Source organism: Herpailurus yagouaroundi, unplaced genomic scaffold (genome assembly GCF_014898765.1).
Source record: "Herpailurus yagouaroundi ecotype Mexico unplaced genomic scaffold, PumYag 77, whole genome shotgun sequence".
Taxonomy (NCBI): Eukaryota; Metazoa; Chordata; class Mammalia; order Carnivora; family Felidae; genus Herpailurus; species Herpailurus yagouaroundi.
In genome coordinates this window covers 23,976,655-24,002,451 of record NW_024412388.1, presented here as the reverse complement: position 1 = coordinate 24,002,451, position 25,797 = coordinate 23,976,655, and the positions used below count along the sequence as shown (strand labels likewise).

Sequence of the window (25,797 nt, the reverse complement as noted above, 5' to 3'; positions counted from 1 at the left end):
TCTCTCTGTCCCACAAATAAATAAACGTTGAAAAAAAAAATAAATTAAAAAAAAAATAATAAACCTCAGTTTTCTCACCTGGAAAACAGAACGGGACCGTCCTGCAGGGATGGGAGTGGGGATCCCACTCTGTTCTCCGACAGGTGCTGGGCCCCGTGTCTGACCCCCCGAAGGTGCTCAGGAAATGCCAGTCTTTCTCCTTCTTTCTCTCCTTGTCTCCTACGCCAGAGTCCCCTCCTCTAGGACACAGGCACTGGGGTGCAGGCTTCTGCTTGTCCCATTGCCCTCCCCTGCCGGTGGGCCACGTGGCTGGCTGCCACTGACCATGGGCTCTCTCCCCTCAGGGCCCTGATGGGCAGCAAGGACTTCCAGGAGCCAGAGGGATTCCAGTGAGTACAGTGCCTCAGGGCGGCAGGAAGCCCCAGCAGGTCTCGCCTCCACACCCCTATCTACTCACCTCGCTGTGTTTCTTCCCTGCAGGGTGAAAAGGGACCTCAGGGAGAGAAGGTAAGTCCCCAGGCCCTGTGGCCAATACCGTGGAGAAATTAACAACCCCTATAGCCCCCCACCCCACCCCCGGGGGAATGTATGCACACGGTGCTGGACTCCAAGACAGGAGCTGAGGAGTCATTTTGGTCTCCTTGCTACTATTCCGACAGGACTAACAGTAGCGCTTAGAACTTGAGGGCTGAGTGCTTTCCGTGGGGCAGGAACTCTGTATGCGTTCATCCATTCCATCCTCCTGATGGCCTATGCGTGTAGTGCTCTGCTGCCCATTTTACAGATGAAGAGACTGAGGCTTGAGAGGTTGAACAGGGTGCCCAAGGGCACAGTCGTAAGAGGCAGATTCTGGATTTAAACGCTGGCCTCTCCATCTTAGAGCCTGTGCTGCCTCCCGGATGTTGGTTTCCAAAAGGTCCCCCATCCTTGCCCCCCCTTTGACAAAGGCTCTTATCTTTTCAGGGCGAGCCAGGGGAGTGCTCCTGCCCTTCTCGAGGGGACCCCATCTTCTCTGGCATGCCGGTAAGTGATGCTGAGAGCTCTCCCCCCGGCCGGGGGCGAGAGGCCTGGCTTCCTGTGTTGGCTCAACATGCGAGGGCCCCACAGGGCTTTGCGCCCCAGCCAGCTGCCTCCCCACGCAGCCCTGCGCTTGGTGTGAACGTTGCCTATAACCTCTCCCTTCTTTTGCGACCCCCACTCCCACCCAGGGTGCTCCGGGACTTTGGATGGGCAGCTCCTGGCAGCCGGGCCCGCAGGTGTGTGTCGCTTGTCTCCTCTGTGTCTCCACTTGTCCGCCAGCGCCCTGTGGCTTGCCCACCGTGATGCCGCTGCCCCCAGCAGTGGGGCAGAGCTTTCTTTTGGGTCTGATTGCTTCTCCTCTCCCTCAGGGTCCCCCGGGTGTTCCTGGACCCCCTGGACCCCCTGGAATGCCGGGGCTGCAGGTAAAGGAGGCGCGGTGGCAGGGTGGCAGGGCTCGGGGTCTGTGTGGGCCCCTGAGTGGGCCGCATCTCCGCCCGACACCGACGCGTGCCATCCTCACTCCTCTGTGTTCCTGCTCCCCAGTGCGGCATGGGGTGGGGGGCGAGGCTCTGAGCCCTTAGCACGGGCGGTGGGCAGTCCTGGACCTTTCTTGAGCAGGGAATACCCTGCTCTGCGCTGGCCCAGACACCCTATGGACACCCGGGCCAACCTCAGGCCTTGGTCAGCTGTCAGGAACCCAGGATCTGGGTCAAATAGTTCCATATACCGTGTGAAGCTCCCCTGTTTTGGAACGGTGTCCAACATTCATTCATGCAACAAATCTTTTTGCACCTCTGCTGTTTTCCAGACACTATTTTAGGTGCTGGTGCTATAGCAGTGGGCAAAAATAAAAACCCCTCCCCTTTTAGAGTGTGCATTCTAGTAAGAGACACAGACAATAAGCAAGATAAAAATAAAACACAACATAGCATGTTAAAAGAGCGGTATGTGCTAAGGAGAAAGATAAAGCAGGGAGTGGGGTCAGAAAATGGGAGGAGGGCAAGGAAGATGTTGGAGAGGCGTGTTGGAAGGCATCCAGACTGAGCGGAAATGAGCGAGGGAGAGTGTTCCTGACAGCGGAGAGCAGCAGGTGCAAAGGCTCGGAGGCGGGACTGTGCCTGACAATCGCGTGGAGGCCAGAGACAGTGAGGGGAGAGCAGTGGGAGGGGAGATCCGTGTGGCACTGTGATGAGAGCGTGCATTCCAGAGCCAATGAACCTGACCTTGAAAGCCAGCCCTGCTCTGTGCTAGTTGTGGTGTGATGCTGGGCAAATTCCTTACCCTCTCTGTGTCTCAGTTCCTTCATCTGTTAAGTGGAGATAATTACAGCAAGTACCTCATGGGGCTTTTGTGACCGTGAAGCAAGTTAATGCACGCGAAATGTGTGGGACCATATGTCCTAGCACATAGTAAATGCTTAGAAGGCATTAGCCATCATTAGGACCATGACTTCTATTATTATCTTACGTCCGTACTCTCGTTCGTTTGAGTCTTACATCAACTCCAACAGGCAGGTGGTGTTATCCCCAAGTCACAGCGAGGCAAACAGGCTCCAAGAGGTGAAATATCTTGTCTGAGGTCACCCAGCTAGGAACCGGCCGCGCTGGACAGGGCTTCCCAGGACAGAACATTTGCTTCCTCCTGCCGCTGCCCCGCAGGACGGTTCCCCAAGGGTTTGCACACCAGGTCACATTTCCTGAAGGTCCTAGGCTTCTGCAGGTCTGGCCCCCAGCTCCTGAGGAAGCAGAGCAGAATCCCATGGAAGCTTCTTACAAACGACTCCCCCTGCCCTGGAGATTTTATACATCCCCCGCTGCCACCCTGGGGTGAGAATCTGTTCTGGTGAGTCCCCATGGCTGATGGGAGTCTCTGCCGGGATCCAATTTTCTCTGTCTCATCAAGAGCTCAGCACCAGAGCCAACTCTCAGTCCCCCACGGGCCAGCCACACATTTGCCAAGTGTCCCTGCATCCTGCCGCACCACCAGGAAACAGGAATCTGTCTGCAGGGGTCTTTTGCAGTTTGCTTGGGGAAGCATGAGAGTCATTTCAAAGTGACCCATTAACACGCTGATGGAGTGTGAACCCTGCCAAGCCACGCTGGGGGAACAAGGCAGAAAGAGTGACTGCAGAGTCTGGTCCCAGGCACCGGAGTCCTCGTCTGGTGCCAGTGCCGTAAACCAAGCCAAGCTGCCACTAATAGGCACCTGCCCCGTGCCAGGCAAGGTGCAAGTCTTCCTGGCCAGGTTGGCCCTGCAGCCCTTTCAGGGAAGGGACGCCCGGCAGCTCCTGTCTTCAGGCTCAGAAGCAGGCCCAGAGATAGACAGCATGTATTTGCCCAAGTAATGTAATCCCACATAATTCCCATCCGTTTCCCAGCGGGGGAAACTGAGGCAGGGAGGTCAAGCAATGTGCCCGAGGCCATACAGTTAGTAGCTAGTGAGTGCGTAGCTTCTGGCTTCTAACAGTAGGACAACAGGTGGGACATTTGGTTCCAGGAGGGCGAGGAAAGAAAATCACCAAGTATCCGGCTTGAAGTAACACACAGGCAGTGGGGAGGGGAGCAGGGGTGAATGATTTAGGTGCATAATGATCACGAATGGGTTCGAGGTGTTTTCCCCGCGCCAGGCCCTGTCCTAAGCACATGACCCTGGTAACTCACTCAGGACGCAGAATGAGTGGCACAGGGGTTGCCGGAGGCAGGCCGACCCCAGTCTGCCTCGGGCCTCGCTAGAGCCTGGGCTGAAATTGGGCGGGCTCGCCGGGGAAGGCGGTGCATTCTGTCACCGGAAGCCGGGACTTGAAGGCAGGCCAGCTCTCAGGACGGGCCAAGGAAATCCCGGTGTGGGGAGAGCAGGGCGAGCAGCAGTGCGTTCACTCGACACGTATTTAATGCATGCCTCCTCTGTGCCGGGCACTGGGGATTGAAAAGGGAACATTCTCCTGGCCTCCACGGGGTATTTAATATGCAAATGTGCACCGCGAGCCTGCAGGGGCGACAGGGAGTCTGGGCGGCAAAGCTCTGTGTGAGCTCCTTTATGCCTCACCATAAACTGTCCCTGTGTCACAGATAAGGAAACTGAGGCACAGAGATTTCTTTTTTCCAAGTAGCCCTCCAGAAATTACCCAGGTGGTTGGGGTTCACACCAACTGGCTCCCGAGCCTCCACCTTGCTGTGTTCCAGGGAATGTCTTTTGAGGAAGGTGCTGGAATCACGCTTAAGGGAGGGGTTGAGGGCAGTGGTCCTGACTCTGAGCCTCACCTCTGCATTTTGCTCGTCTTGTGGCCTTTGGCAAGTTACTTGCCCTCTCTGAATTCGTTGCTCTGGTTTCAAGTTGGAGGCGATAGCACCTAGCTGGCCAGGAAGTCCGTGATTAAGGACAATACAGAGGACACGTGTGCAAGAAAGAAACGCCGTTACTTACTGTGCAGAAGCCCCTTTGCCTGATTTCTGATGCCCCTCTAACATGTAGGAAAAACTCCCATCGGACTGGTTTTGGGGGTCAGCCTTCTGGGCCTCCTCGGCTCTCCCTGCAAACAGTCTGGAGGTTTTGAGCTAAGAATGGGTGCCAGCCTTATGCCAGCCAGGCCCCCGGTTCTGCAGGAAGAGAAGAGGCAGTGGGGGTGGCGGGCACGAAGCAGGGTGGCCTTCGGGCTCAAAAGAAGAGCCCGCTCACTCGTGTCTCTTCTTGGCTGCAGGGAGTGCCTGGAAACACCGGTTTGCCCGGACAGCCTGGGCTAACGGCCGAACTGGTAGGTCCCAGCCAGGCGTCACTGGGCAGCCCCCTCCCTGCCCTTCCCTGCCCCTCCCGGGGCTGACTTGTCATGCCAGCTCCCTTAGATGCAGGGGGACCCTCTTCTCTCCCTTGTGCAAGGCAGGGGGAAGCCGGGGTGGCACGGGGCTTCCCAAGGTTCTACCTGATCCCATAAGTCTCCATCCCCCTTCCCCACACCTGCCTGAGCCCTGGAGCCCTCCTGTCTCCTCTCTTGCAGGGATCCTTACCAATTGAACAGCACCTCCTTAAGGTAAGAGGGTAGGCGGGGATGGGGTAGGAATTGGCAGGGAAGTCTCCTGAGGGGATTATCGTAGGAAGTCTCAGCACAGCACAGGGGAGCTACAGACGGAGCTGTTTGTGGGGAATGTGCATTCCAAGCACCCATCTCCGAGGGCCTAGCACGGCGCCTGGCTGCTGCCAGACCCTCCATTTTACTTGCTGGATGAGTGCGTGAAGGAATCCCGCGAAGGTACCCACGTGATGGATGTTGTGGGTAGTTCCTGCCCCAAAGCCTGCCCACAGGAGCCACCAGTGAGGCCCTGTGCCACCCTGGTCATACCGGGGCAGGGTCCAGCAGCTTCTAGAGCACAGCAGGAGGGTGCAAGTGCAGTTATAAGGGTCATCAGGCAGCGAGCTGCAAAGGTCGCATATGTTTGGACGGGACTGGGTTGAGGGCCTGGAAGAAGGCTTCAGCTGTCCTCTGGTCAATGCAGAAAGAATTCAGGGAGGTGATGGGATTTCAGGAACAATTCCAGTGGCACAAGAGAGGGGACTTGGGGTCCTGGCAGGGTTGGCCTGTGCCAGGCCATCAGGATCTCACTGGGGGCTCTGGCCGGGCCTCCCAAGCTGGGCTGGACCGAGGGTGACGCGGGCCTCCCTCGCTCAGTCACCTGTGGAGATGAGGGCTGGTCTCTTTTCTCCTCCAGCCCAGCAACTTCCGGGGCCCCTCCCTTCTAGCACTGACTACCCAGTGCCCTGGACCTCCCACTTCCCCCCGTGGGTCCTGGTCAGACCACAGCATGAGGACTGCCTGGCCGGCCCTTGCTCTGGACAGCAGATGTCTCCAGAAGCGGCTTGCAGTTAACCTCCTGAGAGGTTAACTCAGGTTAACCTCCTGACAGCAGCTATAGGTTGATCACAGGGGAGTGTGGCAGCGAAACCCCAGTTCTTCTCCCTTAGGCTCCCGGCAAGCCCAGGGTTCCCCCAAGTCCTGCCCCCGGGCAAGTGATTGCACGACTCTGTGTAACATGTCACCTGACGGCTTCTTAGTCAACATGCTCTGTGGAGGACCCCAAACCGGAACCGTGTGTGGTCTGGAGAAGGGCTCAGATGCCACCCCGGAGGAAACCCGGGCCCGTGGACAGAGTGCCAGCTCTGGCCTCAGCACAGCAGCGCCCAGTACAGGCTCCCACTTACCTGAGACAAGTCACACTGTCTCTTTGAGCATCGGCTTTCTCATCTCCGGAATGCTTATAAGATTACCTGCCTCATTGCACTGTCAGGGTTGAATGTGATAATGTGCACAGGCCTATTCCGATGGCTGGCATCACGGGCGCTGAGTCAGTGACAACCATCATCCCCGGACTTTGCAGCGAACAGTGAAGGTGGAGCGGGGGGCTCCTGACGACGGGTCCAGGGACAACCCCCGCCAGGGGTGGGCGAACCGGGGAGCCCGTGCCAGTCGGGATCTGCTGGGGCAGGAGGGCAGACCCCATCCCGCGGGGCGTCTGCAGAGGGCCTGGTTCCTGCAGCCGCTCCTTTGCTCCCTTGGGCAGAGAGGCTGGTGTTTGGGGCTGGCCTTTTCAGCCTGAATCCTCACGGCGTGTCCTCACAGTGGGTGCAGGTTGCAGGAACAGCCGGGACAGATGGTCCCTCTGCGGGCCCCTCCGCCTCCTCCCACACGCCTGTCTGGAAAGTGGCTTTGGCTTGGCCCCACAGAGCTGCTTCCTGGAGAAAACTCAAAGCCAGTGTTGGGATTGGGTCCCCTGAGGATGGAACAGAGCCGCCACAGGGATGTGGCTGGGGAAAGAGAGAGTGTGGGCGGCGGGGTGGGGGGGGGAAGACTGCCGGGCAGGGCGCCTTGGCTGAGTTCAGGGTGGGGTTCCCCCGTTCGGCCCGCCCTGGCCTTCTGGGACCCACGCCCCACTGCCCTCTCCTCTCTCTTGTCAGAGCCTCTGCGGGGACTGTGTCCAGGGGCGGACGGCCCACCCGGTGGCGCTCCTGGAAAAAGGGGAGAAGGGAGACCAGGGCATTCCCGGCGTGCCAGGCCTGGACAGCTGTGCCCGGGTAGGAGGCCGGGTTCAGGGGCGGCCTGGTGAGGGGAGAGCGCCCGGCCACCTCACCTGACGGAGGGTTTCCTGTTGTCCTCAGTGCTTCATAGAGCGGGAGCGCCCCAGAGCCGAGGAGGCCCGGGTGAGTGCACCCGTGCCCGCTTCCTGCCCGTGCCCCGGGCCCCACAGGGAGGGCCCTGGCCGCTCAGCTCACCGTCCCCATCCCACTCCAGGGAGACAACGGCGAGGGGGATCCTGGCTGTGCTGGAAGTCCTGGCCTGCCCGGTCCTCCAGGACTGCCCGGCCAGAGAGGAGAAGAGGTAGGACCAGGCCCTCATCTGGGCAGGGCCCCAAGGGGGCTGGCGTCTCCATGTAAGTGGCCCTCAGTTCCTAGGGGCAGTTTCATTCCTGCCAGATGTCCTCCTGGGCCCTCCGGTGGCTCCTTCAGGGGTCTCCGAGCGTCAGGTCATCCGGTGCCTCTTGCGGCTCTGAGCCCCTGGCCCTGGTGGCGCGCTGGCTGCTCTTGGCCCGTAGGACACCCTTCCGCCCCTGCCAGCCGCTTCCTCTGCCCACAGCTCTTCTCCAGGGCTCATCCCTTCCCCCCCGACCCCCTCTGCTCAACTATCACTTTCGCAGGGAGACCTTCCCTGACCACCCTCTCAAAAAGCTGACCATGCCCCACACCGTCCCTAGAAACCCTAGCCCCCTTCATGCAGTGCACGTGTCACCCTCGGAATACCGTGTACTTCATTCGTTTAGGAACAGTCCACACACATCCGCTGAGCACGAGTCAGCCCCTGTTCTATTTGTTCTTGCCTACCTCTCCCCTAGAGTTGTCAGTGCCACAAGGCAGGGATTTTTATGTTCCTTTTATTGCTGTGTCCCCAGCACCTGGACTAGTGCCTGGGACATAATAGCTGCTCAGTAAGTGTGTGTTGGATGATTGAATGAACTGAACGAAAGGTTTAACGTCAGCTGAATGGCCCCGCTTTGAAATCTACCAGCCTCTGTTGACTCTGGCCGTGGTGAGCTGGGAGGAAGGCTGCAGAGACCCTGGGGCTCTGTGGCGGGGCCCGGGCCTCTCCGTCCATTTCCCTTGGCTTCCTTTGCAGGGTCCGCCTGGCATGAGGGGCTCCCCGGGTCCTCCAGGCCCTATTGTAAGTATCCGTGGTTTCCTGGCCCACTTGAGAAGCTCTCAAAGGGGTCACCACGCCCAGACACCATTCTACTGCCTCGTATCCGGGAAACTGGGCAGGGCAGAAAGAGGGGGCGTTCTGCTGCCCACTCCTTTCCTTCATCAGAGCATCTGTGGGGACTGTGGCCCCCCCCCACCATCGAATCCCCTGGAACTGGCCTGCTCCGTCCCACTTTGCCTGTGGTCCTGCTTAGGGGAGGCCCTCAAGGGCACACTCGTGTCTCCCTGTCCCCGTCCCCGCAGTGTCCTGCACCACGGACCCAGGCTGCCCTGGCGGGAAGGCCTAGGCTTCTGGCTCATGGTCTCGGCTGCCAGGGAAGTGTATGGCAACCTGGCCGGATCTCTTCATGCCTCCGTGACACCAGTCACTACAGGGGCCAGCATCGCTGCATTTGCTCTGTGGGGCCATCTCTAGGACAGGTCTACGAAGGCCAGACCAGGGATGTCTGGTGTGGCTATGGCAGGAAAATAGAAGTGACCAGGAAAAGTCTGGAAGAACCGAAAATGCTTTCTTTGGAGAACAAGTGGCTGGTGGGAGCCACCTTAGAACCAGGGAGCCACCCGGCCGGGGGCCTATGGAGGTCAGGTGGCAGGCATGATGGGCTTGCTCTCCAGCAAGGTGTCCAGCTAGACTCGGGGGGACTCTGGGGGCTGTTTCTCATCTCTGCCGACGGCGGAGCCATTCTTCCTGGAGCCGAGGGGAGGAGCGGCTGCCTTCACTGAGTCTCTTTTCCAGCTGCCTTGGAAATATTCCTGTGACCTCCTCTCCCCATGACCCCCTGCCCCCGACTATGTCCAGGGTTACTGTGCTTGTGAGTTGTGACCTGCCTGTTTCTCCCACCAGGGCCCCCCAGGTTTTCCTGGTGCTGTTGGCTCCCCCGGATTGCCTGTAAGAACCTAGCGCTGCTCGACCTCCCCTTCCCCCGCCAGCCAGGTCTCTGTGGCTTTTGCTTGTGTCCCCTCCTGTTGAGGCCTGGCCCCTCCTCCATGTTTGTCTCCGTCCCCTGCAGGCACGTAACGACACAGGTTCCCCCTGAGGTCCCAGCGGCTTGGACATCCTCCCAAGTCTCTGCCTCCTTTCCCTCTTCCCTTCTCCCCCTGCTCCTGCTTTCTTTCATCTCCTCTCTTCCACCCGCCTCCCCTGCAGTCTCCGTTTTCTCTCCCCTAGTCCCACGTCACTGCCCCCCCACCCCTCACCCCCCACCCCCAGGCCTGCTTTACCTTCTTATTTGAAGCCGGTGCCTCCAGGGGCCTCTTTACGCCTCCCTTCCCACTTCTGCCTCCTGCTTCTCCCACCTTTGCTGTTGGCTGAAGATTTGCTGGAAGTAGTTCTTGGGGCCCTGCCAGGCGCCTGGCACAGAGCCCGGCAGAGATGCCAAAGCTTTAGGGCTTCACATCGCAGGCTGGCACAGGTTGCCACCCCGCTGCTTGGCAGGGCCGTCCAGAGGCGCCCCGGGGATCCGAAGGCAGCCACGCTCGCACCTCGCCCAGCGTCCTAGAGGAAACTCTCAGCTTCCTCCTCTTCCTTTCCTCTCCCTTGGCTCCGGGCCCGGTCTGCTCCAAGGCTGGGCAGGTGACGCCAGCCGGTTGGGTTTCTGGGTGTCGTGGGGCCCTGCCCCTCTGTGCCCGGTGCGTTGGCCTGCCCCTCCCGCCAGGTGTCGTTAATTGCCCTGCCTCCGTCATCGTCACGAGTGTGTTTAAATCGTCCCCATCGTCACTGTTGCTCCCTCCTGGGTCACGGAAACTAACCTCCTGTTTGTCAGATTTGGTGTTCCTGGGGCCTGGCTCCTCTCCTCCCGGGCCTGGTGATGGAGGCTCAGGGAGCGGGGCCCCTCCTGTCACAGCTCCATCTGTCCCCATGTCCTCATCCTGGCCGGACCTTGTCTGTTTCTGCTTGCTTGGGTGAAGGGGCCATCTGTCCGTCTAGCCATCTGTCTTGTGTTGTGGAAAGGTGTGGGCACCGTCTCTCGAGGGCGTGAGGGAGAAGGGGCAGACGCAGCCCCTTAAGGCTGTGGCGAACCCACAAGGGTCGGGGTGGGGGCTCTGGCTTTGACTGAAAGTGACATCCCTTTCCACCCTAAAAAGTGACAGGGACTGCTCTGGAGGGAGCAGTGTGCTCGGGGGGCCTTCCCGTGCCTCTCCCCTGTACCCCTCAAAGAAGGTGATTTGGGGCTGGGGCTGGGGGGCGTACAGGTAAGTGTTGGGTATCCGGTGATACATTTTGGCAGAGGAACGTCACTGTAGGGACGCCACTCCCGACAGCTGCCCCTCACGGGGAGCACACACGTGTCAGCCTCCTAAAGGTACACCCCAGCCAGTTACCAAAATAGGGCACACCGATGACAGTCACCTGCCTGACAGGTACCCTCTGAGGGTCACCTACCTGGGGGGGGGTGCATATCTCTGTAGTTACCTGTCTTGGGGGTATGCTCTTGAGAGGCACCCCTAGGTGGGAGTTTATACCTCTCACAATTACCCTTCCGGGGTACACCCCATGGTCACCTTGCCAGGGACCCTAGGAAGGGCATCAGGAAAGCCCAACTCTGCCCGGACCGGGGACAGAAGGCTGCAGGGCAAGGAGAAGGAGTCGGGGGCTGGGTGGGGACTGCCCTCCCCTGTAGGTTCTCATGATTTTTCTCCCCAAGGGTCTTCAAGGAGAGCGAGGCCTCAGGGGCCTGACAGGAGAGAAGGGGGAACCGGTAAGAGGGGGCTGACAGGGGAAGGAGACGGATCAGGAACCCTGGGGAGACAAAAGTTGGGCCCCCAGGGATGAGTGGAAGATGGGAGGGGGACTCCTTTTGAAACTCTCTGCCCCTGATCCCTCAGATTGGGGGGTTTTCACACCCCCCACCCCGGGATCAAAGGAGGCTGATCTCCTTGTACCTTGACTCCCCCCGGAAGGGGCAAACAGACTTGCCCCCTGGCTTCTAGCAGCATCCTGGGGGCTCTTCTCCCTCCCTCCTCCTGCAGCATTTAGCTGTTCCTTCCATACCCTACTCCCCCGTCCCGCCCCCCCCCCCCGTCCTCATCCTCCCTGCTCTGGGCATTTTCCTCTGCCTCAGCAACCAGGGTCCTGGCCAGGCTGGCACCTGTCATCCAGCCCCAGCCTTGCAGTGGCGGTCTCGACCAAAGAAACCTGGGCCTTTGGGAACTGGTCCGAGGTGGTGGCTGTCCTGGGGTGGGTGTGTGTGCCTCCCGAATTGGCAGATCAGGCATCCTGGCTGCGGCTACGCTTTTTGCCCGGGGAGGGGTTCATAATGTCTACCTTTCTTTGTAGGGTCCTCCAGGGCAACCTGGTTACCCAGGTGCCATGGGCCCCCCGGGACTGCCTGTGAGTAAGGGGATGCTGGCTCTGGAGGTAGCAGAGCCTGGGGATGGTGGTCAGGACAGGACCAGGCTGGGGCATCCCCCAGCAGCTCCCTCCCTTCCAAGCATACCAGCCTGTTCCTCTGCCAGGCTGTCCCTGGAGAGGTCCCCAAAGTCCCTTTGGTAGTGCAGCTTGGCCCTGCCCCTCCACTTTGCGAGTCTGCTGCAGCCGCTGCACACAGAAGGCCAGATTCTCAGAGCACACAGACCCCAGCCCTGAGATCTGCCCCTGGGGGAGTGGGGGTGGGGCAGGAGAGCTGGGGAGGCCAAACCCATGCAGGAGGCTGCTGGGTGGGCGGGTCCCGCTTTCCACTGGGGGCCACAGCGGCGGGTGGGAAGCAGCCCCCCTCCTCCTCCCCCTGCCGTCATCATTGGTGCCACCTGCCTGTAAGTGCCAGCCTGTGCCAGCTGCAGTCTCCACCCCTCGCATTAGCGCCATGACGGGCGGGCCACGGGGCTAATTCAGCTCTCTCTCTGCTTGCTTGTCAGGGCATCAAGGGGGAGCGGGGCTACGTCGGGCCCCCGGGAGAGAAAGGAGAATCGGTGAGTCTCAGCTCAGGGCAGGAGGAAGGGGTCCGAAGGGAGCAGTCCCTGCCCCGCCTCCACCTCCACCCGAGGAGACTTTCCCAGCAGCCTGTGAAGGGGGAGACAGGACCCCTGCTTCCCTGCCCCCCGAGTCCCTCCAGCTGCAGCTCAAGCAGGCAGCGCAGGCTGGTTGCTGCGGAGGCGGAGGGGAGGCTGGAAGGAGGATCCCAGCAGGTTTCGCGGAGACGGGCTGGGGGCTGGCTGGCCACGGCTGCCAAGGGGCAGGGAGCCTGGAGTCGGTGGGCAGGAGAATCTCCTTCCCCCCCACCCCGCAAAGGCAGGCAGGCGGGCAGGACAGCCTGGGGAGAGGCAGGCCTGGAACCCTAGATCCAGCGTGGAGCCTAGCCTGACCCCGCAAGCCCTGAGCGACCCTTCCCAGACTGGGTGAGGGCAGGAGCTGGGGCTGTTATCAGGCGAGGACATCATATCCGTGAGGTTATCCCTGAGGCTCAGGAAGTGGCATGGCTCACCCAGCATGCTGCAGCCAGTTAGCGAGTTAGGGCAGAGCCTGGACTGGAACCCAAGTCTGTTTGTGGCCAACCTGCCAAACCTTAGTCTTATCTTCTGTTCACACATCGGGCCCCGGTGGGATACAGCAAACCCCACGTGCATTTACGCAATAACGGACATTTCTCATGGGCCTTCTGGGTGCTAGGCTCTGCCGTGAGGGTGTCGCCGTGAACAAAACAGGCACTTGTGTCCCTTCACCGCAGGGAGCTCACATTCCAGCGAGGGAGGCAGATAACCGATGAATAAGCCAATACACATAAATGATGAGAAAGCAATAGAGAAGATAGAGCAGGGCAAGGGGCTGGACTGGTGTATGGGGTGCCAGTAGGCAGAGGATTGGGAGATCTGTCTGAGGAGGTGGTGTTTGAGCGGAGCCCTGAATAGAGTTGAGGGCGGGGAAGACACGTGGCTATCTGTCCCGGAGAATCCCACAGTGGGAGGCCCTGGGTGGGGGCACGTCGGAAACATATTGGAGCCATCTAATCCCTGGGTAAGGTTTTAAGGGCCCTGGAAAGGATGGGGGTAATGGCAGGCATTCTAGGTAGAGGAGACAGCTGTGCAAAGGCCCAGGGGTATGAATGTATAGAGTATGTTTAGAGAACAGCGGTCTGACCAAGCAAGGCAGAAAATAAGACAGGGAGAGGGAAGTGAAGCAGGAAAGGGTGGTTGGTGCCAGATCACAGGATGCCTCAAAACCCAGCACTGGTGGAAATTGGGCACTTCATTCAGTGGGACAGAGGGGAGCCATGGAAGGTTTTGGAGCGAGAAGAGTGTTATAATCAGAACTATGTTGGAGAAGAAAAGATGGCAGCCAGTTGCTGGCTGGATTGACATGAGCCAGGAGGTGGCAGGACTAGTTAGAAGACTGGTTCAAAAGCTCAGGCAAGAGAAAGGAAGTCGGGGCGAACCAGGGGGAAGTGTCCCGACAGCTTGGAGGGACCTCCCACCACATCCCCTGCATCTACTCTCTGCCCTGTCCCCTGCCCCGTCCCCTGATCTCCCACTTACCCTAGTCAGAGTGACTGATTCCGCTCCTTTGTGTCCCCAGGGCCCACCAGGATCTGAAGGCCTCCCAGGTCCCCCAGGCCCAGCAGTGAGTAAAGGAGGAGACGGGAGAGTGGACATGGGGCCCCCTGGTCCTGGTCCAGCCCTGGGGTCTAAGGGCAGAAAGACTGGGTCCTAGCTTCATTGTTCTCTGTGGCGACAGGGTCCCCGAGGAGAGCGAGGACCCCAAGGGAATTCGGGAGAGAAGGGCGACCAGGTGAGTGACCACAGGACCTGGCTGGCTGTCCTGACCATGAGAGATGGCTTGGGGGGTGGGGGTGGGCACAGGGAAGGGGTCCCAGAGGCTGGGTCCTCTCCCTGATGGCCACCCTCATGTGTGGAGGGGTGACCAGCTCTAGCCTCCAGCCCTCACCCGCCCTTGTATTGCAACCTCCCAGCTCATGGCTCGAGTTTCACCTGCCGGTCATCTTGGGCAGAGTGGAGGGCAAGGCCCCATGGCTCCAGGCAGCTTCACCCTGTCACTCTTTCCATTTGGGCAGCCAGGCGGGAGGGAGTGGGCGGCTCAGCAAACTGTCCCTCGCTTCTTCCTCTAGGGATTTCAAGGCCAGCCAGGCTTTCCCGGCCCACCGGTGAGTGGAGACACAAAGCCAGTTCTGTCTGATGTGATCCTGTTTGGGAGGGGAAGGCCTGACCAGGCCAGGCTGGGCGAGGATGGGCCTGGGGAGGGGAGGGAAGAGGCACGGGAGGAACGGCCTGGGTGGCCAGGCCTGATTCCAGGAGCCGGGACCTGGAGGGCAGAGCCTCCTGGGTGGGCCCAGGACCAGCAGGCCAGCCAGCAGTACTGCTCCTGGGTGGTGTTTCTAGGAAGTCAGAATGCATCGCATTAACCACAGTGAAGCAGACCCAGGTGGAAGAAGGAAGGAGAGCTCCCCCCCCCCCCCCCAAGCCCCACTCTCATCCTCGCCTGCTCCTTTGTTGATACAGGGTCCTCCTGGATTCCCGGGCAAAGCTGGAGCACCTGGCCCCCCCGGCCCACAAGCGGAGAAGGTGAGCAGGACCCCAAGGTGAGGTGGCCGCCGCCGCAGATCTGAGCCATGCAGTTCCCACACCCCGATCCACCCCCACTACCGGCCCTCTGGAAATTCAAGGAGTGGCTCAGTTACGTCAAGGGTGGGGAGAGAGATCTCCAGCCTCGGCTCATCAGCTGCCTCTGGGCAACAGACCAGTGGCCCCCAAGCCCAGGATACCCGCTGGCCTTTGTGCTGCCAGAGACCCCGCCTGGTGGGGATGAGGCAGGGGGTGTAGTCAGAGGCGGGGACTCAAGGGGGAAGGGGAGGAGCTGAGCGAAGGAGGGGAGCACATCCAGACTGGAAACCCCACAGTCCCGAAGCCAGAGCAGCTTGGCCATTTGCCTTCTGGGTCTGACAACAGCAGGAAGGAAGCATGCTCAGATTGTCCCCAGGGGCCCAGGGGGGCCAGGCATGGCCTATGAGCTGATGACAAGGGTCAGAAGGACAGCAGCCTGGGAAGCCCCTGCACTGGCTGCCCTGGGTTTGGAGACTAGCTCTGCCGTGGCCTGGGGGCTGGCACTCCTGTCTCCGCCCAACCCTTGGGCTCCCCAAATGTGATGGCTGGGTAGTGTTACGAGGCCCCAAATTGACTTCTAAGCTTGGGGTGGGGGTGGGGCGTTTATGACCCAAAGGGAGAGGCAAGAGGCCTACAACCTCAGACAGAGCCTCTTTCCTCTGAAAACACACCGCACAGCCCTCAGAGCTAGAAGGGACTGTTGAAAGGGCCACCTTGGTCTAACTTCTCACTGTCCCGGTGAGGAAACGAGGCTCAGAGAGGTTAGGGGCGCCCCAGGGGCACACAGCAAAATAGCAACAGAGCTGAGACTTCTCTCCCAGCCCAGGTGAGCCCCCAGGCGCCTCCCCGCCTCCCCAGAGCCAGCGTGCCTATCAGCTGCGTTAGAGGCGGTGGTGGGTGTCACCTCCCTTCTCAGTGGGAGCCCCTGCCAGAGCCCTCCATGCTGGCTCTGTACCCCCAGCACTGCCTGCTCTCCTTAGGCTGGTCACTGCAGAGAATCCCAAACCTCTGGCCAGTGGTTCTCTGTCCCGACTCCCTGTGGGACTGACATTTTTCTGGGGCTGTGCTGACCCCTCCTGGTAGCCGATGGCATTGCAATGCCACGGGGGGGGCTTTCCTCCCCACCCCCCCATGGGAGGGTGAGGGGTGTCTCTAGCTAGATCATTTCCCCTTGGCCAGTTCCACAGCCACTGCTCCAGGGCAGCTACCCTCTCTCCCCTGGGGTACCCAGCAGCCCTCCACACCAAGCTGCTTGCCTCCTCCCTTCTCCGGTGAACATTCTAGCTCACACCTTGGTTCTCATCACTCCCCTGCTTTGAACCATCAGTGGCTCCCCAGTGCCTGTCGCAGTGGTTCCCAGACTTTATGTTGAAGTTCCTGAGCCCTGTCATCACACAGAAGCTCCCGTGAACTCTCAATCAGATATGAGTGGAGCTGCTCTGACTGAGGCGGGAGCAAGGGTCTTGGGTCCCACCCTCTGGGCTCCCGCTTTGTGCCTCCATCTCTGATGCTCCTCCAGGAACCCCCAGGGCTCTGAGGAGTACAGTGTGAAAAGCACTGGTCTGTCGGATAGACTCTGGCACGGTGTTCCGGGCACACCCCCTGTCAGGCTCTCCCTAGAGCCTCCAGGCTTGCCTCCCACCCCTCCTGTCACACTGGCTCCCCAGACATCCTGGCCAGGCCAGGCATGTGACCACTTCCAAATCTGCATCGTTCTCTGAAGTTCCCTCCGGCAGGCTCTTTTCTACTTGTCCACTTGCCCGAATCCCACCTATCCTTCAGAGTCTAGCATCTGGTGACGCTTCTGTGACACTCTCCCTGACCCCTGGCCAGAGTGAGCAGCCCCCTCTTCCGAGCTGGACCGTGAGCTCCTTGAGGACAGGGAAGAATCAGAGGCTATATAGTGCTTGGCACTTTGTGGGGACCGTCGCGCGCTGAATGTATGCCTTCAGTCAGTACACGTTCCTGCACACCCACTGTGCCAGTCCCTGGGTCAACCCTGAGGAAGGTGCTAGACCGAACAGGCTCTGTCCCTTCCTCATATCACAGTGCAGAAAGAGGGATGCTTTGCAGACAAAGACAGATCCTTCTGGGGGAGTGGTGTGGAATACATCCAGCAGAACTGGGGCTGGAAACCAGCGGTCTTGACTTTCAGTAATCATCAGAACCCGGCGCCTAGGGCCTCATCTCCCGGGGGTGGGGGCTTGGTGGGGGGTGGTGGTGGGCAAGGCCCTGCTGACTGTGTTGTGGGGGTTGGCTCCTTTCCAGGGCAGTGAAGGCATCCGAGGCCCACCAGGCATGCCTGGTCCCCCTGGGCCACCAGGATCGCCTGGGATCCAGGTGAGTGTGTGTCCCCTTGGCCTGCCAGGTACGTGCGGCGTGCATGCGTGTGTACGCGTGCCTGCATGTGTGTGTGTCTAATCCGGGTGGGAGCTGGGTGAGCGGTGGACAGGGTGGAGGGGCTGGGTCAGGTATCTTACCTCCTGGGGCTCCGGCAGGCATCCACACATTCCTTTTTCCTGTTTCTAGGGCCCTGCCGGCCTGGATGGTCTGGACGGGAAGGACGGCAAGCCTGGCTTGAGGGTGAGAGGATGGGCACCCTTTCCCTTCTCTTTCCTCCTCCAAGAGCCAAAGTCAATGGAACCCCGATGAAGGAAACGGAATCCCCTTCCCCCACACCCCTGCCTTCCCTCCACCTGCTCCTGGCCACACCCCCCTTCTCTGATGGCACCGGAGGCCTTGGTTCCTTGGTTCTTCTGGTAGCCTTAACCAGGTTGGATGAGCCGGGTCTCACCAAAGGCAGGCAGTGAAGGGGGTGGGTTTATATCCAGAAATTCAGGATACTAAAGATACCAGGCCGGGTGTCAGAAAAACAGGCCGCAGACCTGGCAGGACCTGAGCAGCCCTGGATCCCTGGGTCTGGTGCTGCTGGGGAATGTGAAAGGGATGCGACATGGCAAAGGGCAGAGCATCAGAGTCAACCCCCTTCTGTACCCAAAAGAAGGAAAATCGGGGCTCAGAGAGGGCTGGGATTCACTCAGGGTCCACAGCCAGTCAGAGACCAAGCCCAGCTTGGATTCTTCCCTCTGCCTCCCCTGACATTCCCTCCACCCTGGGATAGCCGGGGGAGGGGCTGCCGAGAGGGAAGACAGTGGGAAATGTGTGCTCGTCCTGTCTCAATGCCCCTGGTCTCTTCCACAGGGGGACCCTGGCCCCGCTGGCCCTCCTGGACTCATGGGACCCCCGGTAAGTTGAGCTGCAGGAAGGAGTTGGGAGCGGGGAGGTCCCAAAGCTGACGGGTGCGGGCTCTGCCTTAGAGGGTGGGCAGCCCGAATCCAGATCTGCTGGGGACCAGGTTGTGACTTTGGGTGGGTCTGATTCCTTCAACCTGCGGGAGGAGGCAAGGGAAGTCGCCTCTGCTTGAGGCGAGGGCCGTGGCAGCCTCCCACTTTTCCTTCCAGGGCTTCAAGGGAAAAACGGGACACCCTGGCCTCCCAGGACCGAAGGTAAGGAAGGGCCTGGCGCCTTCTGCCAAGCAGGTGTTCTCGGCCATACCCAAGGCCTGACCCCAGGCAGACATGGCAGCCTGACACCAGTGGGCTGAGACGCCATCCCAGCATCCAAGCCTCCTGAGACCACGGGGGCCTAGCGGATCGGGTCAGGCTCTGCCGTCCACCAGCCCGAGAGCATCCGAGGGCTGCTGGCCAGAGTCTGGGCAGGGGGCAGGACTCCTCGGATGTGGGGTCGTCTTGGGGCTGGGGGAGCCAAGTAGAGGTCTGTCGAGTTCCAGCTGGCCCTCTCTCTTGCAGGGTGACTGTGGGAAACCAGGGCCCCCAGGCAGCAGTGGCCGGCCAGGAGCAGAGGTAAGGGCTGAGGTCCATACGTGCTACCTTCGGGCAGCCTTTGGGGCTCTGCTGAGTCCAAGACTTACTGGCCAAGGGGCTGCCTTCCCTCCTGGGCCTTCTGGGGGAGGTTTTGCCCCAAGATACACACCTTCACCTCCTCCTTCCTCCTGCAACTGGTTCCCCTCCCTGCAGGCTGTTGGATCACTCACCTAAAAAGCAAGGCCTGGCCTTCTCAGGCTGGGGGCTCTGACATCTGTCTCCAACAATAATCGTGGGCAGGGCTGGCCCTCGGGCCCCAGAAAGCGTGGGCCTGGAGGCCAGGACCCAGCTCAGCTCCTCTATCGGTGTCCTACCTGCTCTGCTCAGCCTCCTTCCCAATAACAACCCCGTGTGTGTAAGTCTGTTTCTGTATTGCTTTCTTTTTTTTTTTTTTCTGGCTCCTACAGGGTGAGCCTGGTGCCATGGGACCTCAGGGAAGACCCGGCCCCCCTGGCCATATTGTGAGTTAAACCATTTTTGCCTCTGCCTCTATTAGAGTTAGGATCCTCTTGGGGCTGGGGTGGGCAAGCCGGTGATGGCCTGAAAGAACTGACCACAGGGGCAGCCCTACAGAGCAGTAAGGGGCCTTGGGCTCACCTAACCCAGTGGTCCCCAGGCTTTCTGCCATTTTCTTATTTTCTGGGCACATTTGAGTTTACTGATCAAACAAAGATCATTCAGTTATTCGACAAACAATAATTGAGCACCTGCTCCATGCCAGGCACTGTTCCAAGCGTTGGGCTGTGGCAGGGAGCGAGACAGACAAGGTCCCCTGATCCCAGAGCTTCCACGCAGGCCCAACAAACAAACAAATTAATGCGAAAGCTTCAGGCAGCTATGTGATGTCACCGGGAGGGCCTGGGAGGCGCCTTTAGAGGAACCTTTACTGCAGAAGTGGCATTTGAGCCGAGGCCTGAATGACAAGAAGGAGCCATCTGTCCAGCAGTCTGGGGGGAGAACGTCCAGTCCAGGCAGGAGGCGGGGGGGGGGGGGGGCGGGGGCGGGGGAGGGCAGCTGATGCAAGGAGCCCGAGGCAGGGAGGGGCCCGGTGTGTCCCGGGAGCTCCAAGGTCAGCGTGGCTGGAATGGAGTTTGAGAAAGGCATGAGTGGGAGCCAGAAAGCTATGCTTCCAGAGGACCTGGTGACGACCTCGGACCTTGGAGGACCTCAGGAGGAGAGGGGCACGGGTGGCAGCCGAGGTGTCCCTGGGTGGTGGATGGTCGGGTGGAGCTGGGGTGGCAGATGGGCTGTGTTTGGAGTACTTGCTGCCGACTTGGATGGGGGAGGGGCAGGGAGCGGTGGAGGGAGAGGAGCCAGGGATGACTCCTGCGCGTGGGTGGGCGGCTGGGTGCATGGGTGGTGCACTTACAAAGGTAAGACGACTTGGAGAGGACAGTTATTAAGCAATAATGAGTTTCCCATCTGAATTTACTCCTCAGTAACATAGATGGCTGCCTATGGGCGCCTTTGATCAGTGTGACAGCTAGAGCTGATGGGGTTCCCGAGCAAAGGAAACACTCTGGCGTTTGATTGCAGCCCTGTTGTGGCAGATGTACAGTTTCCAGGAGGCTTCTGGAAGTGTTAAAAATAGCTCATGATCAAAAAGAGGAACTCTCGGGTCCTCATCAGTGCGTGTATGGATCTCAAGGGGTCTAGCGGCCCTGGATTAGGGACCCCAGGTCCAGCCTAGTCCCTGTTCACACTGCAGATGAAAGGAGCCACACACTGATTTGTGATCCCATTGAGGACTCATCGGGGGGCTGGGGAGAGGGGGCACAAGTTTCCTCCTCTCACCTCCGTCTGCCCAGCTTCAGCCCCTGCTCCGTGCCAGTCCCAGTGCCGGGCATTCCCGCCCCCAGAAGACTTGTGATGAGCGGAACAGAGTCCGTGCCTCCAGAACTTTCCATCTGGGAGTGTGGAGGGACATGCTGGGAGAGAGACCTGTGTGCCCTGGGCTTCAGAGGGGTAGCTCTGGCCAGGGAGCTGGCACTTGAGCTGACTCAGAGCTCAACTTGACTTGAACTTGAACTTGACTCAGAGATGGGGATGGCATTCCAGCCCCGCCCCAGCCCAGCAGGGTGACAGCACTCTGTGTGTTGAGTCCCACCGCTCTCCAGGGACAGCAGAGTGGGAGACCCAAGGCCTGAGGCCAGGCTTACCCACTGGGTCTCTGGGGTTCGAGTTGAGCCCCTGCTTCTCCCACAGAACAGGAGGAGAGGAGCTAGGAGGGCCTCAGAAGACCTCAGGCCCACATAGTTAACCTTCAGGCCTTTGCCCCCTGCCCTCGGCTCTGGCTGTGGTTTCCAGATCATCCCTTTGGCACAGCCCAAGATGAACCACTCAGTGCGCGGCAGGCGTGAAGGTCCTTTGAGCTCGGGGACCCCACCCCCCCCCCCCCCGGGTGTCAGCTCTGGCACAAGTTTTTTGGGAGAAGCTCAAGTGCAAGACCGGAAGGGAAGGAGGGTTGAGGGAAGAGGGATGGAGTTGCTGAAGTTCTGGGCCTGTTCCTGCCTTTGGTCCCTCGCTGCCTCCCGGGGGGGCCTTATTATCGGAGACTCTTTCCATCCCGCTGTCTTCATGTTTCTTTAGGGGCCACCGGGACCTCCAGGCCAGCCGGGCCCAGCTGGGATCTCTGCAGTGGTGAGTGATCTACTCCCCTCGTCCCTCCCTCCTTCCCAGGACTCTGGCTGGGGCTTCTTTCACAGAGGGGGGTGGTGAGAACAATTTGTGCCTGTCCCCCTCCTTCCCTGCCTTCAGCCTCTCCCACCTCCTGGGTCTCCCCAGGTGGCATTCAGTAAAGGCCTTTGGAGAGGGCTGGAGGCCATCACAGGCCCCGGCCTCAGGTTCAGGCCACGCCACCCTGCCCCACAGGGCCTGGGGGGTGGGTGCATGGTCCCTGGCATACAATCACGCCTGCCTCTCTGCTCTGTGGGGTTCACTGCCGTCTCTCCCGTCCCCTCTCACCACCCACCTCCCTTCTCTTCCAGGGCCTAAAAGGAGACCGGGGAGCCCCTGGAGAAAGGGGGATGCTAGGCCTTCCAGGCCAGCCTGGGACCCCCGGACACCCTGGCCCCCCGGTAAGACCCCACATCTTACTGCACAGCCCTGAGGGAAAGGGACATTTGGCTTTGTCAGTCGAGCACAGCCCCACGCATCTGGGGTCTCCAGGGGAGGAGAGGCGGTTAGCAGGGAAGATGGCAGCCCGACGAGATCATATCACATCCGCAAGAAAGGGCAAGTTCTGCAAGCCAGCGCTTGCCAAGCGCACCCCAGGCCGCTGCCTCTGACCATGCACCACCCTAGGGGTCAGGCCGGGGAGACTTGGCGCCTGTTCTGCCCCTGCCCTGCCCCCTCCCTGGGGGAGCTCTCCGGTAACCACAGAGAATCTGTGCATGTCAGGAGCCAGAAATGCAGAGCCGTTATCACAGCCCTCTCGGCAACTCACAAACCGGTCCTTGGTCTCAGCTAGTGTTTAGTACTAAGACCTATGACATGTTGGTCACCGACAATGCACTGAATGGTGAGCCAAGTGCTTGACATTTGGTCATTTAATCCGTACCGCAATCCCGTTTAGTAGGTCTGATTGTTCCCATTTTACAGAGGAGAAAACCAAAGCTCAGCAAGGTTAAATAGGTTGCCCACCGTCACATAGCTAGCGAGTGGAAAAGCCTGCCGGATTCCTGAACTTGCATCGTCCTTAGCCACTCTACAATACTCCCTCTTTCCAAGGTTCCAGACAGTTGACCCACATCAGGTGGATGGATTGCCAGTCTCAGGGATGAACTCTCCTGGGGAAATTGAGGCAGGAGCCCAGGTCTCCTAGCCCCCGGGTCGGGGGATTTTCTTCTGGGAGCAGTGGCCATGACCCTGGAGCTGGTGGCCTCAATGGGGTGGACGACTCCTGCCCGTGCAGGGGTGATGGTTGGTGCATCCGCCAAGAGGGTCGAGTCTCACCTACTCACTCGGATTCTCGCCAGGGCCCCGGGGCAGGCGGGTCCCTCCAAGCCTCTGTCCCTCCCTGCCTGTAGGCTCAGGAGCCTCCAGGGTCCCTAGCTGAATCTGCCAGTTGCCTTGCAATCCCAGATTCCTCTTCCCCACAATCATACCAGAAGCAGGCTGGGCCCAGGGTGTGTGGCCTGTCCTGTCCTGGGGAGGGAGCAGGCTCAGGCCACCCTGGCCTGTCTCCGGGACCTCACTGAGGGCAGAGGTTCACAATTACCGCCTTTGTTTGGCAAACGTGTAACAGAAACTCACAGCTAGGGATCCCGCGAGATTCTGGGACCTCAAGCCAGCAGCCAGGCAGGCGCAGTCTGCTTGTCCCTTGCATAGCGCAGTCAGGGAGGCGGCCCAGGCTGCCAGCGTGGGGCTCCAGGACAGGCTGGAGTGTGGGGTGGGGTTCTAAGTTTCCATGGCCTGTGTCCAGAGCGGCTGAGGGTGAGGGCTAGAGGATCATGGTTCCTTCGTGGCACAGGGGCTGGGCATGCGTAGCGGGTAAGGGGAGCCAGATGCCATGCTGGGGTGGTGCTGATGGCTTTTTACCACTCTCTACTCCACAGGGTGAGCCTGGTGCGGACGGTGCAGCTGGCAAAGAGGTACTGTTGTGTTGGGTTTCTCCTTCCCTTGGGGATGCTGCTGCTTGCCCCTCGCCTTGCCCCCACCCTGCTTCCTTCGCTCAGTAATCACTCCCTGAACGCCTTCCAATATGCCATGCGCTGGCCCTTTCATTCTGACTTCTCACCTCTTTTTGTCTGTGACAAGGGACCCAACCAACACGATGATGCCCTAGGGGACATCATTCTACCTTCTAGCTGTCAGCCAACAGAAGGGAGGCTGTCGCCCTTCCTCACCCAGAGCTCAGCTGGACACAGCCCGGGCCCTAGGGTTGTGGCAGATGGTCCTTTCATGACACCTGCCTCCCCAGGACGGCTCAGAGATGCTGCCTAGATTTGACCCCTGACTTTTGCTTTTCTCTAGGGACCCCCTGGAAAACAGGGACTTTATGGACCCCCCGGTCCAAAGGTGAGTGGGCACTGGCTGGTTTTGAGATGAAGAACTCACGAGTGATTAAGGCCAGCTCCAAGCTACGACTTTAGCCATGGAGAGGAGATGCAGGAAGGCCAGTGGGCAGGAATAAAAAAGTGAGCAGAACTCAGAATTTGCAGCAACCTCATCTCTGAAAGTTTCTCACGGGGGCCTATTTCTTAGCTACGATTGGGAGGGTGGAAATCTCAAGTTCATTCACTCATTGATCAGTTGATTGACTCATTCATGCTGCTGGCACCTGCTCCCTCTCATGTTCCAGGTCCTCTGTCCCAGCTTTGGCTAAACAGAGGTCTCTGAACAGTAGCCACTCACTTTGTCCAGCCACACTTATGCTAGGGCATGGCAAGCTTTACATAAGATTAGACATAGCACCCAAGTCAGCCCGGGGAGTCAGGGAGGCTGTGCATAGGACAGGAACATTTCAGCTGAGCAGGAGGAGTGAGCCGGGTAGAAGGAGGGAGAGGGCATTCCACGCAAGGAAGGCTAAGACAGCGTGGCTGAAGCAGAGACATAAGCAGTGAGGCATGGCTGTAGGTTCGAGGGCAGGGAGATGAACCTGGAAAAGAGGTGATGGGAACCACATCATGAATGATCTTGAGTGCCTGGCCAAGGAATCAACTCTTTAGCCTGAGGGCAGCTGGGAGGCATCAGAATTTCTAAACAGGGAGTAACAGCATGAAGAACTGTCTTTTCGAAGGACCCGGACTGCTCTGGGAGCTGTGAGGCCAGGCAAGCTTGTAGGATGCTGTGACCACAGTCAGAAGAAGATGCCAGGGGCCGGTTGGGGGGATGGGGAGAGAGAGAGAGGGTGAGAGACAGAGAGAGAGGCTGATTGCTGAGACATAAAAAAGAGGTGGACTTGACAGTCCTTGGCAATGCTGGGTATGGCTTCCTGTCCTTGTAGGGTGATCCGGGACCTTCAGGACAGAAGGGCCAGGCAGGAGAGAAGGGAAGAGCTGGCATGCCTGGTGGGCCCGGCAAGAGTGGCTCCATGGGGCCCGTTGGGCCACCGGGTCCTGCAGGAGAGAGAGGCCACCCTGGATCTCCGGGGCCTGCGGGGAGCCCTGGATTGCCCGGGGTGCCTGGCTCCATGGTAAGGGGAACGGCTGGCAGCCAGGGGCCCCGCCGCACAGAGCAGGCATCCAGGGTGGAGCAGAGACCATTGTAGAAGCCCCCGAGGGAAAGAGCATGACTCCCACATAGGTGGTTCTTAACCTTGCTTGGGAGAGCTGGGAGGCGTGGGAACCCTCTCCCCAGGAAAATGCACTGATCCACAAAACGCCACGCACCCAGCCGGGGCCGCCCCCCCCCCCCCCCTAGGACCTTGGATTAAGTATCTGTGGGACGCTCCTGGAAGCTTTCTTTCCACAAAGTCTATTCCCAGGGGGAGAGCATCAGGCTTGGAAGGATAATTGAGGCAGGTTTTCTTTTCTCTTCTTTTTTTTTTTTTTTTCCTCAGGGAGACATGGTGAATTATGATGAAATCAAGAGGTTCATCAGACAAGAGATCATTAAAATGTTTGATGGTAATTGGCAGCTGGCTGGGCGGCGGTGGGTGCTGCTGGCTTTTCCCCACTGTTTCTCTGCCCTGCCTTGGCCTTCTTTTCCTTTAGAGCCCAATCCTCCGCCCCAGACCCCTCCTCGCCCACTTACAGGCATATGTTCAATCAGACTTCAGACCTTCCTTATCACCTGCTCTGCCCTGAGATACAATGAATCTCCCTGCCCTCCCCGAGCCCCCACTGCAGCAGAGGAGACAGACAGGAAAGCTGAAATCAAACGAGTCTGCATGAAGCGAGCTCTAAATAGAGGGGCAAGCAGCAGCCATAGGCTAGCTGGTGTGGTTTCGCTTCTAAGCTTTTTTCCCGTGCACTTGTTCATCCGGCATGGCCGTGCTAGGGCCTGGGGAGAACGTGGCCCCTGTCCTGATGGTGCTAGCCATCTTGCTTGGGAAGCAGACCTTGAATGCAAAGCAAGGAGTCCGGACCTTCTTGTGAAGCCAGCGGTAGACTAATGAGGGTGTTGGAGAAGAGGGAGGCCCTGATCAGGTCTGTGCTGT

General features: G+C 59.4%; 1 protein-coding gene across 6 annotated transcripts in view; it reads left to right on the top strand.

The window, feature by feature from the left end:
- COL16A1 (collagen type XVI alpha 1 chain) overlaps positions 1-25,797 on the top strand; it is a 50,422-nt gene that overhangs the window by 22,936 nt on the left and 1,689 nt on the right. For 3 of the 6 annotated variants that reach the window (XM_040467612.1, XM_040467595.1, XM_040467574.1), the window contains 31 exons: positions 345-389; positions 481-507; positions 964-1,023; positions 1,209-1,256; positions 1,389-1,442; positions 4,718-4,771; positions 5,012-5,044; positions 6,964-7,080; positions 7,165-7,206; positions 7,298-7,384; positions 8,177-8,221; positions 9,104-9,148; positions 10,905-10,958; positions 11,537-11,590; positions 12,115-12,168; positions 13,769-13,813; positions 13,928-13,981; positions 14,319-14,354; positions 14,710-14,772; positions 17,080-17,151; positions 17,341-17,394; positions 18,013-18,057; positions 18,273-18,317; positions 18,621-18,674; positions 19,103-19,156; positions 21,285-21,335; positions 21,683-21,772; positions 23,252-23,287; positions 23,670-23,714; positions 24,643-24,831; positions 25,198-25,264. In XM_040467612.1, the coding sequence (XP_040323546.1) occupies positions 345-389; positions 481-507; positions 964-1,023; positions 1,209-1,256; positions 1,389-1,442; positions 4,718-4,771; positions 5,012-5,044; positions 6,964-7,080; positions 7,165-7,206; positions 7,298-7,384; positions 8,177-8,221; positions 9,104-9,148; positions 10,905-10,958; positions 11,537-11,590; positions 12,115-12,168; positions 13,769-13,813; positions 13,928-13,981; positions 14,319-14,354; positions 14,710-14,772; positions 17,080-17,151; positions 17,341-17,394; positions 18,013-18,057; positions 18,273-18,317; positions 18,621-18,674; positions 19,103-19,156; positions 21,285-21,335; positions 21,683-21,772; positions 23,252-23,287; positions 23,670-23,714; positions 24,643-24,831; positions 25,198-25,264 (1,819 nt within the window). The remainder of the gene's footprint in view (positions 1-344; positions 390-480; positions 508-963; positions 1,024-1,208; positions 1,257-1,388; positions 1,443-4,717; positions 4,772-5,011; positions 5,045-6,963; positions 7,081-7,164; positions 7,207-7,297; positions 7,385-8,176; positions 8,222-9,103; positions 9,149-10,904; positions 10,959-11,536; positions 11,591-12,114; positions 12,169-13,768; positions 13,814-13,927; positions 13,982-14,318; positions 14,355-14,709; positions 14,773-17,079; positions 17,152-17,340; positions 17,395-18,012; positions 18,058-18,272; positions 18,318-18,620; positions 18,675-19,102; positions 19,157-21,284; positions 21,336-21,682; positions 21,773-23,251; positions 23,288-23,669; positions 23,715-24,642; positions 24,832-25,197; positions 25,265-25,797) is intronic. The other 3 variants (XM_040467589.1, XM_040467580.1, XM_040467605.1) reach the window with 3 other exon arrangements.